The sequence below is a fragment of the Solenopsis invicta genome, chromosome 2 (genome assembly GCF_016802725.1).
Source record: "Solenopsis invicta isolate M01_SB chromosome 2, UNIL_Sinv_3.0, whole genome shotgun sequence".
Taxonomy (NCBI): domain Eukaryota; kingdom Metazoa; phylum Arthropoda; class Insecta; order Hymenoptera; family Formicidae; genus Solenopsis; species Solenopsis invicta.
Window position 1 is genome coordinate 676,719 of NC_052665.1, and position 15,070 is coordinate 691,788.

The window sequence follows — 15,070 nt, forward strand, 5'->3', positions numbered from 1 at the left end:
ATCTAATACACGAGATAGATAAAAACAGATAAAAACTAAAATACGAAATTTTCTACTCTTGCTGTATCAGTAATTTATTACTTATTTATTTTGTAAATATTTTAATACCATTATATCCAATTGACTTATTGAATGAAATACAAATTACATGATGATATATTCTCGATTTATGCAGTTTCGCGGCTAACATTAATTTCGATTATCATCAACCCTGCACTGTGTGTTGGCCTGCTTCCTATTACGCGGGAAAATGATCTGACGCGGTAGATCGCGAGGAGCTGCTAGAAAACGCGCGAGAAATTAGCCTGAATCGTAAGCGCCGATGAAATCTGGCACGGATCGTTAACCGGCGCATCATCCATTCGTGCCGTATATTACGCGATGTGTTACGAAATTTTTTTGCCCATCGTAATAACGCCAGCCACCATCCTCGCGGTTATCTTAGATATCTATACTTGAAGAAAACCATTCAAGATTCGAGCTACTTGAGAAATGTGTCTATCATTAGCAGTACTCTAATAACTTTAACGAACTCACTTGTTTCTTCTACCTTTTTTTTCTATTCACTGCTACGTGATTATTAGAAAATTTGCTTTACATTCAATTAAAAGGAAAGAAAATATGCGAAAGACTTTCTACAAATGATAAGTAAACGATACAAAGTCGCGGAATTGTTGAAACAATTAAAGGGCCGCTGAAAATAAAAATGACAATTTTCTCGTAACACTAAATAATTATAATAACAAAATCCTTTACTTATTGTGACTTTTATTTTCAATCGATATAGCGACGCTGCATTTATTATTTCTGTGCCGACAGATAACGCGCATAATTAATAAGCAATTATGTATACATCGATAATAAAAATAATAAGCTGTCCACAAATGGCGGAATACACGGTCCATGAATGACGATACCGGTTGTGACGTCCGATCAATGTTTAAAATTAAAAGACAACGACGATGCGATGACGATGGCGAAGAAAGAGAGAGAGAGAGAGAGAGAGAGAGAGAGAGAATTTCCTTCAGATTCGATCGTCGATCCATCCTGGCGACAAACCACCGACGATGAAAGGCAGGATGCGACCGGGACCGGACGTAACCAGCGTAGCATACGCAAACAGTTCCAGAAACGAAGGAAACACCTCGATCGTCGCGTTGCAATAACTTATACTCTGTTACGATCAAGATAATGCCGCTAAGTATGTCGCTATACGTATACCTTCCAAGTCAATTGCTAAATAAAATAAAGGTATACCCTTTTAAAAGGTAGCCATTAAACATTCACGAAGCCACGTTTGTCTGTGCCTTCTGCAACAGTCGAATAAATTTTTTACAATGTAATTTTAATTCAAATCAAACGAGAACGCCTTCATCTTTAACGATCGTATAGCTAAATAGTTAGTGATTAAACAATGATAAAAACAATATAATGTTGTCAGTAGATCGAATAAGAGTTAAAATATAGGCGTTGTTAATTGAAATATAATTAATTTGTATACACAGTAAACGCTGGACGTTTTGGGCTCAATTAACCTATGTTTTAGCTCTTATTTGACCTACCGACAACGTTGCATTGTTTTTACATGTACAGAGCACGAATTATTTTACTAACATTTATTTCACTTAGCGCTTATATTTATTCGTGTAATTTTAATCGTTTATTTCCGACGCTGGATGGGTCGTCTATTATTTTAAAATATAAAAAAATACAGTGTCAAATTTTATGTTTTTTTTTATACTAAAAGCCTAATCTTTAACTCCAAAATAAATGATTGTTAAAAAATTGTATATTAAAATTCTTCTTTTCCAAAGGATTGTCGTAGAAAATAAGTGTAATTGTACATCGTAAGAACGTTTAACTTGTAATTTACAGTAATGTAACAGTAAATATAAATTCGACAGAACAATGAAAGTTAATAAGAATCGACATGTTTTTCTGTTATTACGACCGAAACATACGCTATCACGTAAACGGTGGTAAAATGTTGGCGGAGTTCATAGATCCAGCTGGGACATTATCTGACTCGAGCAACAGCTCACAGTACACAAGTACCTAGCTATATCAAATACATGCTGAATTGTGGAATTAAAAGCACATGTTCCATACACATTTCTCGGGAATAACTATTATTTGAGAAACTGGTTCGTACTAAAATTGATATTGTTAACGCGCGATATGCGCGCACGCTTATAATCATTCTTACATTGAGCCTTCAATTTCAATTGACCGCGCAAAACGGCGAGTCGAGATTCACCGCGCAATCATTCGCAATTATCGCGAACGCATCATTAGATCCTATGTCTTCCATCTGGCTCAGCTCGGAAATTAAAAAATCAGTATTCCGTTATCGCCTCCCTTTCTCTCTTTCTCTTCCTCCCACGTCTCTTTCCCCCTCCTCCCCTTCTCTCTTTCTTTAGTTTGTTTGCATTTTGCGTTAGATACAATTTATAATAGTCCAATGACACAGATGAAATGATTAAAGGGACGATCCGCCAGTAATGGTTACGTCAGCGTGAAATATTGATCATTATTGGCAGAAGATAGTTTATTCCTCATATACGTATTGCATGCCGATATAGGTAGGTACATGCCGTCAGGTATTGGAACAATAGTCCTCTTCTGATTCACCCGCCATTCGGTTTCCTCCTTTACGCCTCACATCCTGCAAGAGAGACGATTCCGATCCTCTCTCTGTCAGTGCACGCTTTACCTTCGTGCATGACACTTTGTTTGAACCTCGCGTCGTATTCCGCTCCGGCACTCCGTTTTATATAAAAACCAACAATTTCTTAAACCACTTATTCTCCCAAACTTTTATAAACTAACTAACAGTTCTTCAATTTTTTTATATAAATTATTAATTTTAGTTCAATATTTAAAAAAAAGGGGGGGAACCATTTCGCCAATATGTTACAAATAGAACGAATATTCGATACGAACGGGAGAGACGTTGGGCTAATTTTTTCTTTAAAAATTGCTAGTCCAATTTTTATATAAAGGAATAAATGGATGTGATTGTATAAACCAGAGACTTAAAATTACGGTGCGTGTCGCGCTTTTGACAGGCAGAGTTTCGATCGTTGGGTTATCAGGGGTTGATGTGGAGAGATCGTTGCTCACACGATGAATGCGGAGGAAGCTAAAGTGGGCTGCTTTCAAATGGTGTTAGTGTTGCTACTCGGAATAAACTATGTCATCGTCGCCATGAGTCACGCGTTACCAATTTTTTATAATTATACACCAAAATTTTATTGTCAGGTATGAAGAAGTGTAAAAGCTCGAAATAAATTTTAGAAATTTTTATTTTAATGCGATAAGAAACGAATCTGTTATTTCAATTCAATAACGAGAGACATAAATAAATAAAATCTAACGGTGCTAGAACGTTAATTTGGACGATTAATGTCCATTTCCACCAATATATAGTACATAGATTAACTTTGATTTCAGTTTGACTTACCTTACCTTATCCTTTCCTCTTATTTTTTTTTATCTCATCTTTTTCCAATTCTTACATCTAAAGAAAGATGAAGAGTAAGTTGAACTGACGTCGAAGTTAATGCTGCGTTGGTGAAAATAGATATTATACGTTAAAAAGTATTAAACGTTAGACGTAAAAATACATTTTATGTTTTATATGTATAAAACATGTATATAAAACTAATATATATATATAAGAAATTTAAAATAAAAGAAATTATATAGTTAAATTACATTTAGCAAAATTTTCTACCTATAGAATTTAGAATTTACGTTTTCGTTCTGGATTATGACATTAATTTTACACCTAAATATAAAAAAAAATACCAAGAAAAAGATTACTTAAAAAGGGAAAGATTCTCACTCTTCAAAAATACAATAACTTGATATTGTGAGCGATATAAATCAACTGTTTTCTTTTTTTGTACATATCTTAGACAAAAAATTCAACTAATAAAAATTATGGCTGTCAAACTACGGCAAATTCATCGATCCTGACCAATTTAACTTTTACATCATCAAAAGTGCCAGTGCTTACGTCCTGTTCTGGCGAATACCGCTTCGTGACGGAGTTTATGGAAAACAGCGTAGTCACCGAATGGGGTTTAGTGTGCGAGAAACGATATCTATCTCTTCTCGGGCCGACCGTTTATTACACAGGGATACTTCTGGGTGCATGGATCACTGGAATTCTAATTGATCGTATCGGTAGACTTCCAGTACAGGCGATATGCCTTTACGCGCAAGGTACAATGGCAGTCGCACTCTATATTGTGCAGGTAAAAAAAAACCTTTCATCACGATGTTCGACAACTATCTAGAATACTAATCCGATAAAGTGAGAATTATTATATTTTTAGTAACACGAGAAAATTTATTTGAAACAATTTTATGAGAAAATATTAAATTTATATTAATTTTCTCAAATTCTTAAAAAAAGTGACTTAGATTATTGCACTAATTTTTCGTAATAAAATACGATTGATAGTGTTCTCTATTAATTCTTTTCACTAATTTTGATGAATTATCTTGCATCTCAACATTGTGTATTTGATGACAGAATAAAAATAAAGTAATATAGACGAGATTTCTTGTCCATGTGATAACAATTGAAATTTAGAGATATTAAAAGAGGGTAAAATTTACGACTTTAGAGCTATCCTGCGTTTCTGGCACTACGTGGTCTTCAAGGAGTTTTCGTTCAAGGCTTGCAGAATTCCACGTATATTCTCTCCCTGGAACTATTTCCAGCGCGATCTCGAACTGTCGTCGCTTTGATTATGCAGATTTCCTGGTCGATCGGTCTCATACTGCTCGCAGTACTCAGCTACATGATTCCCGATTGGCGAATTTTACAGTTGGCTGTTTCCGTACCCACCGCGATCACCGTGCTTTACATTTGGTAAGGAAATGAAAAAAAGAAAAGAGAAAAAATCGCAGACTAGAGCAAAAATTAAAAAATCTTCAAGATATTTTAAAAATGTCTCAAAATTAACAAATTTTTTAAATATTTATCAGAGAGAGAGAGAGAGAGAGAGAGAGAGAGAGAATCTGTGACATTGAAAAATATAAAAGAATCTCTTCTCAAACAGGATTATATCGGAATCGCCGAGATGGCTATTGGCTAAAGGAAAATTAACAGAAGCCGATATAGCGCTTGAAAGAATCGCAGTATACAACAGCTGTTGCATTGGATTGCGAACGAAGAATATTCCTGCGGAAGAAGCATGCGTGAAAAGTAACACAACACCGATAAAACCGGAGAGGAAGTCGCGTGTCATCAGCGTCTCCAGCGAACTTGAGAAAGCGAGGGCTGACGAAAGTCAACAAGAAGAAACTACGAACTTGTTAAACAAATCGGAACCAACCGAGCAAAAAAGTATAGGTACAAATAACGGGGACATTGTATATAATTTTTTCTGATAACATTCAATAGAAAGAAATCTATTTTAGAGACAACTGTAGAAGCCAATTCGACCGACCCGGAAAACAAAATTTCCAATGTAGAGTCACGTCGAGAGACGTCAAGTTCGGCAAAACATTTTGACGAGAGGCACCTGCCTTCGAGCTCAAAATGGCGTGACCCAAAATTAAAAATAATGACACAATCGGAATGCGATCAGAAGAATTCTACGAAAGGCACGGAGGATCAAGTAGTATTGCGTAGAATAAAGAAAGAAAAAACGTGCGAAAATGAAAAGGAAATGAGAGCTAGCGTCAAGAAACAGACCGCGAACAAAATAAATTCAACATTCAAGAATGCAGTCGAATCGTCGATATTGAGGAAGCATGGCGCTATAATGATTTGTCAATGGTAAAATATTTTACAGATTTCACATTAGCTCTTTTTCTTTGACATCTTCGTTTATTTTGATTTTTTGAATGCAATAATAATGCTTTAGATGCTCAAAAAGTTTTAACTTAATGATTTCATTTAAGGTGGACGTGTGCGATAGCGTGGAGCATACTTGAAATTGATGATCTGACGCCAAGTTTTCCGGCGCAGTTTAACAGGCACATCACGTTTGCCCTGAGTGCAGCTCTCGAAATGGCGACATACACATTTGCGTACTTTGTATTATCTAGATACGGTAGACGGCTGCCAATGTGCACATACCAGTCCGTCAATGGCATAGTTTGTATTTTAATTGCGGTTTTCTTCATTTTAACCACTGCCACTACACTGCCGATGCCGTTATTAAGTATATTAAGTACGTACATAAAACGAAAAGGATACAGATTCCTCTATTGCAGCACGTTTATCGATTCATTTATTACATTTTTCTAAGTATTACAAGATATTCTTGACACATGTAAGATTTTTATTTCAGATCTCGCAAAAACGATAATGTTGCTGTTTGGCAGAGTGAGTGTCACGAGTACCCTTTCTATCGCCTACTTGTATACCGTTGAAATATTCCCAACGGTGATACGAGGTAGCTGTTTAGGCTTATGCGTGGTGTTTGCAAAAATAGGTAGCCTAAGCATGCCGTATTTACTTTTATTGGTACGTCATCCACTCGTTCAAATAATTTTCTATTATTCTTTCAAAGTGCAATATCTGTTAATTTGTACTATTTCCGATGAATCGCCAATTGAAAAATCAGCTAATCGATAGTTATTGGAAATCTAAAATCTTTTTATTAGAAGCAACATATGTCACTTCCGATACCATTACTAGTCACTGGAATGTTATGCCTCGTCTCTGGTGGACTGGCTCTGATTTTACCGGAGACTCTGAATAAAATTCTACCAGACCAAGTGATGGATGTGGTAAATGTAATCAGCGACAATAATTGCAAGAGTGAAAGTGTCAATGTAGAAAATGGCGTGAAGGAAGAAGATTTGACAGAGAGGCAAATTCTGAGGGAGAAACTCTTTTCAGAAGACTGGGTCGATGCTGGTAACGGGATTCTGGTAAATTTCACGGAAAATAAAAATGCCGAGTAATTTATAAAATAAAATGACTTTATATTAAAATTATTAGTATTTAATGGACATCTTCGCTCCACTTTATTCATACAAAGTTCCACGTGCTCCAATTGCCGATGTAAAAGATTTAAAAGACTAATTTACTTGTGATATTCATTTATTAAATGAATATTATACATATGTTTATAAAAAAATATCATGCTGTATGTAAAATGGAAATATAAATCAGATAAATTATCATATTCATAGCAATAGCCATACTTATTTTAATTTTAAGGCTACAAAATAGCATATATTAAACTTTCATTTAAGAATAAAAAGACTCGGGATGAGCAAGATCTCAGCAGAGGCAACATCCGTGTTTTAAAAATATATATAAAGAAATTTCATGCGTTTCATATACAAAGTGTCCGGAAAGTCGCTACGAATATTTCGGGACGTGATTTGGAACCCCAAAAGAAGGAAAAAAAGCTATATAAACATGGGTCCTGAAATAAGTCGTTTCCGAGTTAGTCACTTTTATGTTAAAAAAAAATTGTATTTTATAGTCCGCGTGGCATCCTTCCTTAAATTTTTTTATTAAATTCCTAATTTTTTTATTTTTATTTCTTTTTTTAATTTTTAAATTTTATTATTTTTTAATTTAATTAATAGTTTTTATTTTTTAATTTTTTTTAATTTTTCAATATTTGTAATTACATTATTTTTTAACACATATTATTTTTAAATCGAATTAAATAAGGTGTTCAAAATGATCACCTTCAGCACGAATGCAGGCCCTTATTCTCCTTTCAAAGGAATTTCGAACTCTATGAAAAACATTTGGATCCGTCCTTATTTTTTTTAACATAAAAGTGGCTATAACTCGGAAACGACTTATTTCCGGACCTATGTTTATATAGCTTTTTTTCCTTCTTTTGGAGTCCCAAATCACGTCCCGAAATACTCGTAGCAATTTTCCGGACACCCTGTATATATAAAAGTAAATAAGACGGTCAAAATTAACAAGCAAAACAAACAAAGGATGTAATTTAAAGATAAGTAATTGTCATTATTTTAATAAAAAAGACGAGTTTTAATTATACTAAGACGGTACGTTTCGGCTCTACTTAGCCTTCTTCAGGCAAGCAATTCTTATTGAAGCTTAACGAGACGTTTTTAACAACAATATTAACAACGTTCCGTGATTACTATAAAATAAGTGCTAATCACTCCTTTAATTGAGAGAAACTTAAAATTCTCGACACCGAACCAAATTTCCACAAAATACTAATTTCGGAAATGACATACATTAAATAAACAAATGGATTAAATTCACACAATAACACCGAACTTCTACATAATTCTTATTTTTATTTACTTGACTCGTTCAAATACAGTTAAAGACACACAGTAACAATGCTCGTTTAAACGTTCTGCCTTAGTCATGCTTCGTTTACCCTGACAATAAGATCATCATCCGATAATAAACGCTCGCACAATTTAATTTTGACATTTTACCCAAATAAGTTAATTTATCTGTCGCGGAATTAATTTATGGTATATTATTTACATAATAGATCCATCATTATTATAATTAAAACTCGTCTTTTTTTATTAAAATAATGGTAATTATTTATTTTTAAATCGCATCCTTTGTCTGTTTTGCTCATTAATTTTGACCGTCTTATTTACTTTTATGTTTGACAACGATGCGAACGTTCATGTTTAGATTTATATATATATATATATATATATATATATATATATATATATATATATGTATGTATGTATGTATGTATGTTATAAGAAACAATAGTATAATCACTCATCACGTACAAGATATTCGATTGCGTCTCTCACTCGTAATATACATGAAATATAATGTAAACTATTAGCGTCACATGTGAATGTATACACATTCGCACGATATAAATTAGACTCAAAATATTCACTGTTATTTCTTTTCTCATTCATTCATCTGGGAGAACAATCTCTTTTCCTTGATTTCATGCCAATGTTAAATATAATAAAATATAAACATTTCGACAGAAATGAAACACAAGATGCTGTAAAAAAACTTGAAAATAGCTTAAGATAGACATAACATGTATATATGAATGTTTCGTTATACTTTAAAGTATTGTTGCACCTAAAGATCCTCACACAAAGTGTTCACTCACACAACTTTAATGCTATAAGGAAATAACAATCGCAGTTACAATACATCCATACAAAGCGACACAATTCTTAAAAATCTCTAGGTTTTTAATGAATGTCAGTTCATTGTCAGAGAAATCAATTGTCACTTGTCGTTTATTCATTTTTTCGCACAATTAATTCAATGTACAGATGATCATTTAAAAAGCAGATTCTCATAGTGTACATTACGAGAATGTAACACTATTATATCGAGATATACATATAGACCGAGATATACATATTCATAGTTTATTCTTATTTCAAGATCGTCCTAAGTTATGTCTTAAGATGCTAATACGGCTCTCTGATTGGTTGATGACTTTTTAAGATGGTCTTAAATATAAGAATCGACTATAAATATCAGTCATAACAATTACAATAAGACCAAACAGAAAAAAAATTAATTCTGTTGATGCAAATGTTCTTTTTTTGATTTCTTTAATAAATAATTTATTCAGATTTATACAAAATATATGATTCAATGACGAAAATCAGAGAGTTTTGTGAATTATCACAGTCAAGTAGCAATAACCTAAATCAATGGGCTCTTCTGTAAAAAAAACCTATCATACTGGAAAAATTATACAAGATTTAGATTTTATACAAATAGAATGAATATAAAATTACAACTTTAGGGAACCTTTGAACCAGGTTGAGCAATACCATTATTTTGAGAATTAGTATGTTGCGTTTGTTCAGCAGCCGTTTGCAGAAGTCTTGTTCGACGTCTCGTATAATGTTGCCACAGTAGAATCTGCTGATCGTCGATAAACTTTGTACATTGAGAATTCACAACTTCTCTTCTAAAATGCTCATACTGCAATAAATCCAGGAAATACAAGCACATGGGGTACTTTAAATACTTTGCATATTCTGGTTCTTTCCAGTATAATAGGTACTTGAGGTAATTGATAAACGTCATATCTTTGAAGTAGCCACGCTGTGCCAAAACTAGAATTACATTTATCATAAATAAAATAATTTTTTCCTTTAAAAATAAGGCAAAAAATGCAAGGATTATTCTTACTTACAATTCAAATAATTTGGATTTGCCAGGCATTGTACAAATTCTAATTCAACCTGAAACCGTAGTCGCTGTTGATCATCTGTCTCCGCAGCCCCTGAAATATAAATTTTGATTTGTTCTTGTTCCTTTGAAATAAACTCAAAAGAAAAACTGATCAATAAACTATAGTAATGTAACATGATGACACATTTAGATAAAATTAGATGAAATTGGTCATTATACAAATTACATAGTTCAACAAGATAAAAACAAATTAGAACCAAATTGTTTAAAGTCAAACGATTCTCTTGGAAATCCGTTTCGCAATGTATTAAAAAATTATAGCTGTACAATTTAGAGAAGATAGGTTAGAATAGAGTTTAAACACACGGTTGATAATGTACCGTTCATTCCAATGAAAGGTTTTCTGCCTTTCATGAGCCCCGGCGGATCATCCAGTCGGTTCATAGTACAGCCACTTTTGACGAATATTTAATACTTATCGTTCTTATAGCAAACATGCGAAAACACAAAATCAGGACAAAGTAGAATTGTCACTACGAATCAATGAACTCCACCAAGTCCACCAATCTCACTTATGTTCTGTGCTGAACAGCACTCTCCAGCACTCTCACAAGTGAACTGAAGTGAACTCTGGTGAACTCGTCAACTCGCCGCAGTCGCCGCATGCCGCGCGTAGAGTCCCTAGAAGTAGAGAGTCTGGACGTCTCGGGGTTCCACGTGATTGGATGCACGTAATTGTGCATCTAAAATGGCAGCACCAATACGGATCCCTGTTTAATCTTCTTTAGCCAATGCGATAACAGCATACAACACGTTCAAGTGCACACAATGATAAACATACACACACATAAGCTCACTTACATACACTGACATATTCATCACCGACATTTTAGGGGCAGATGTCCAGACTCTCTACTTCTAGGGACTCTAGCCGCGCGTAGAGTACCTCTAGTAAGAGTATGGACACCGTTAGTCGATTTTTGATTGGTTCCTCGATTCGCCATATGTAATAGGGAAATAAAAGAGGGAAAATTGAATTCATTATTGTGTATACTGATAAAAACAAAAAATATACGCGTGATTTTATATACAATTTAATAAACAATGTTATATACTTGTATATAATCGATTTAAGTTGAATCCTGTTAAGGCTAATTATTATATTTTGTTATTTCTTTGAGTGATATAGTGATGCTTAGTGAAGTCAGGCATCGTTCAAGTATGTCATCGTGTATTTCTGTGAAGTTATTCATTTTATTCATTTTTTTTTTTTTTTTTTTCATTTATCTATAAATTATAGAAAACCCGTCATAGGTTCCCTATTAATGGCGGACGATGTCCATACTCTTACTAGAGGTACTCTAGCCGCGCGCCGATCGCAGCGCCAATCCAACTGAAGAAACGATATTTGATAGAAATAAACTTTTATTATGCAATCGTTTTATATTTATCGTTTGTATAATATTTATTTATTAAATTTATTTAAATTTTTTTATGTCTTTAGACATACATATAATTTATATAAATTAAATGTAATGTCAAACTAAAAAAGACTGTTATTATAGTTTATTATGATCAATTATAAAATAATAGTTTCCACAGCAATTATTAGAAGTAATAATTATTTATAATTACTTACAATTTACGGATTCTATATGCACGGTCACAACCTATGTATAAAATGTATAAAAGTTATACAACAATGCAAAATAGCAAACCAGTTACAGGACAAATTTGTGCTATTTAATGCATAATAACGAAGTCGAACTATAATTGCTGTCAAGATGTCAAGATTTTAATTTGTAATTACAATAACACTAAATAAAACTCTATGCATTAAATTGCCCATATCTCTAGCTCTGTGTTATAAAATCGCGCGTCCTTCTTTCGTGACACGCAGTAATACTTTGAAGAGCCTGTGAGCAACACTCGAGTTCTTTAGTCGAGTGTCATTTAAGTAAATATTTTTCTTGCCTGAGTGCAATTTAAACAAGTAATTTTACCTGTGCTTTTTTAACATAATTATTACAATTTCTATTCATATAACACTTGCTGATGCAAGAATACAATTTGTATTATAATTCTAATCTAATTGTTATGACGTAACTTAAATTTTAATTAAAGACATTTATCATTAATAATAAACCGCGAATTATAAATAAATAGATAATAATGAATTATATAAACCGCGATATTTTTAAATTCCATTTTTATTAAACTTATTTAAGACACAATATTATTTTAAATGTAAAAGAGACTACAACAAATTTAATTTAGATAAAGATCATTTCTAATCAGTGTTAAAAACATTTTTTACATCAATAGAAAATTACTCAAGTGTCGCTTGAGATGTCGTTAATCAAGAGGATTTCCTACGATGAAGAAAAGAAAAAAAATCCCGAGCTGAAAGATTCCGATATACAAATCTTAAAGGATTGGTGCACGAAGCAACAGCATCTTCCGAAAATTTCAGACGCTGAATATGTACTGTTCTTGCACAGTAATTATTATCGCATCGAGCCTGCTAAAAACACCATTGAAGAATATTACACTACTAGAACTCACATGCCAGAATTTTTCTCTGACAGGGATCCACTTGGAACAAAATCATTGCGAGAAGCATTTCAAACTACGTAAGTATTAATTAAAATAATTGTTAACTTATATTTTAACCAGGCTTTCGGAATAAGTAACGCGTTACATGTAACATTATGTAACGCGTTACATGTAATATTACAGTTTTTGTTACTTTTTTACGATAACGTTTATTACTTTTTTTCTGTTTGTAACGGTAACATTATTATTTTTATTGTTACATTAATTTTTTTCATTACCCTCATGCATGTTCAATAAATCGTGCTCTGAATGCGCGTTATTCATGTGATTCAATAGAAATATTATATTCTGATACAGTACTTTATATCTTGAGTTGCACTCTGCACTCCGTTAGCCACTGTCGGTGTACTAAATAATTTAGACATTACAAATATCTATACTATCGATTTTTTAATACTAGTAATGATATTAGAATGATCTAAATTTTTGTAAAAATAAATATACTAAAAAATAAAAAATTGGAAAAATTATTAGATAAGTTTAATATAAAGAAAAACTTGCTTTATACAGAATAACTTATAGAGTTTTAAATTTTAATATTTATTATTGCATTTAATATTGATTATCAAATAATGTGTTTTTAAAATCTAACAACTTACTGCAGCATTACAAAAAAGTAACAAACCGCGTTAACTTTTCAAATCAATAACGATAACAACTTTTTACAAAAAAAAACAAAAATAACCATAATGTATTATTTTTTTAAAGTAACGTTTCCAATCTTGATTTTAACAATGTATTCAAATAATAGATAATTAATAGATAATGAAATATTTCTCCACATAAAGATTTATTTCTATCATTTTTAATCGTCCAAAATAGAAATTTATCTCACAATACCCACAACAAAAAATATTCGTAAAAGAAGCTGTCGAGTGTACTTGACAAATATGGAAATATGCTTTAATCCAGTCGTGAATTAAACAATTAAATTTATTTAAAAAGGGCGCAGATAACATTGTCAATGCCAACAAAGGAAGGATACAAAATTATTTATTCGAAGTTAATAGATTACGAAGCGTCACATTTTGTTTATAACGATGTCATGAAGTACTTTTCTATGATGGTCGACATGTGGCTGTACACCGAAGGGACCGCAGAAGGTCATATAATTGTTATAGACATGATAAATGTTTCCTTCGCTCATGCTGGCCGTCTTAATCCCCTTGGGATTAAGAGATATCTTTATTATTTACAAGAAGCTATACCAATCAGACTTAAAGGTTTGCACTTTGTTAACACTAACGCAGTCATGGATATCATTTTGGCAATGATGAAGCCGTTTATGAAGAAAGAATTAATGGACGTGGTAAATATAATAGAAATATTTTATATTAATTAGAGAGTGCTACATAAATAGATAAATCAATTTTTTTGCGAATTTATATAAAACTTGTTTATCAACAATTTTTAAATTATTTTTTTTCTAAAAAAACGTAAATTCGAGATGTCATTATTTTATTCCTGAAATTGTTTTAGTAAATATGAAACGTGTCTTACACAATATATGTTTAACATATTTTCAGTTACATATTCATACCACGAAAGATACATTAGCAAAGTTTATACCATTGGAAGCATTCCCATGCGATGTGAATTTAGATGGAAAATCTAAACCGTTGAAAGAACAGCAAGAGCAACAATTAAAAAAGCTACAGGATCATCGTGAATGGTTTCTACAAGATGAAGTCATGGGTCGTGTAAACGAAGCGTTAAGAATCGGCAAAAGCAAAACGATTGATATGTTTGGAGTCGAAGGAAGTTTCAAAAAATTAGATATTGATTGATTTATTTAGTTTAAAATCGAAAAAGTAACCGTATAAAGTATTGCTTAAAATATAGTTGTCCTTTATATATGTGTGCTAAAAGCAAATCAAAATTTAATACTTGTAATAGTAACACTAACAGTGATAAAAATATAGAGATTATCCAAAATTTCATAATTCATTTATTGGCAATTAATACTAATGTTGCATAAATGATGTATTTGAGTATTTGTCCTGAAAATTAAAGATTTTATTCTAAAAGACATGCAAATTATAATAATTATGTAATAATATGTGCAGTTATATAAATATACTTACATAACAAGAATAACAAGAATTATAACAAGAAACTCTATAAAAACGTTTTATCTCTACATATTAATGAAATATTAAAAATGTTAATAACACGTTTTTGCAATAACACGTTTTAATAATATGTTTTAGTCCCAGTATGATTAATAAACATAAAGCAGAATGATGTAAATTTGTAAAATTACATCTTTATCGGATATTAAAATGTTTTAGTAACTCAACGTTTTAATATAACATTTAGTTTCCGATG

At 32.1% G+C, this 15,070-nt stretch overlaps 3 protein-coding genes across 6 annotated transcripts; 2 read left to right on the plus strand and 1 right to left on the minus strand.

Moving 5' to 3' along the window:
• The first annotated feature begins 2,500 nt into the window (after positions 1 to 2,500).
• LOC105198349 (organic cation transporter protein) lies at positions 2,501 to 7,157 on the plus strand. Of its 3 annotated transcripts, none has more exons than XM_026136528.2 (8): positions 2,501 to 3,261; positions 3,921 to 4,262; positions 4,638 to 4,885; positions 5,076 to 5,362; positions 5,437 to 5,797; positions 5,923 to 6,194; positions 6,315 to 6,490; positions 6,631 to 7,157. In XM_026136528.2, the coding sequence occupies exons 1-8, from the start codon at positions 3,127 to 3,129 to the stop codon at positions 6,931 to 6,933; spliced, it is 2,124 nt and encodes a 707-aa protein (XP_025992313.1). In that variant the 5' UTR covers positions 2,501 to 3,126; the 3' UTR covers positions 6,934 to 7,157. The 3 variants fall into 3 exon arrangements, with proteins under 3 accessions (XP_025992313.1, XP_011163343.1, XP_025992314.1); XM_011165041.3 differs by having other exon boundaries at positions 2,515 to 3,261; positions 5,076 to 5,368; positions 6,631 to 6,981; XM_026136529.2 differs by having other exon boundaries at positions 2,544 to 3,167; positions 5,076 to 5,368; positions 6,631 to 6,981.
• A 1,091-nt stretch (positions 7,158 to 8,248) lies between these two features.
• LOC105196664 (mediator of RNA polymerase II transcription subunit 31) lies at positions 8,249 to 10,778 on the minus strand. The gene is made up of 3 exons (XM_011162710.3): positions 10,507 to 10,778; positions 10,128 to 10,217; positions 8,249 to 10,047 (listed from the first exon to the last, which is right to left on the minus strand). The coding sequence occupies exons 1-3, from the start codon at positions 10,568 to 10,570 to the stop codon at positions 9,728 to 9,730; spliced, it is 474 nt and encodes a 157-aa protein (XP_011161012.1). The 5' UTR covers positions 10,571 to 10,778; the 3' UTR covers positions 8,249 to 9,727.
• A 1,183-nt stretch (positions 10,779 to 11,961) lies between these two features.
• LOC105198331 (alpha-tocopherol transfer protein-like) lies at positions 11,962 to 14,929 on the plus strand. 2 transcript variants are annotated; one of them, XM_011165029.3, is made up of 4 exons: positions 11,962 to 12,119; positions 12,452 to 12,759; positions 13,688 to 14,051; positions 14,269 to 14,929. In XM_011165029.3, exons 2-4 carry the CDS (start codon positions 12,476 to 12,478, stop codon positions 14,527 to 14,529), a joined length of 909 nt encoding a protein of 302 aa, XP_011163331.1. In that variant the 5' UTR covers positions 11,962 to 12,119; positions 12,452 to 12,475; the 3' UTR covers positions 14,530 to 14,929. The 2 variants fall into 2 exon arrangements, with proteins under 2 accessions (XP_011163331.1, XP_011163323.1); XM_011165021.3 differs by having other exon boundaries at positions 11,962 to 12,083.
• The last annotated feature ends 141 nt before the right edge of the window (positions 14,930 to 15,070 follow it).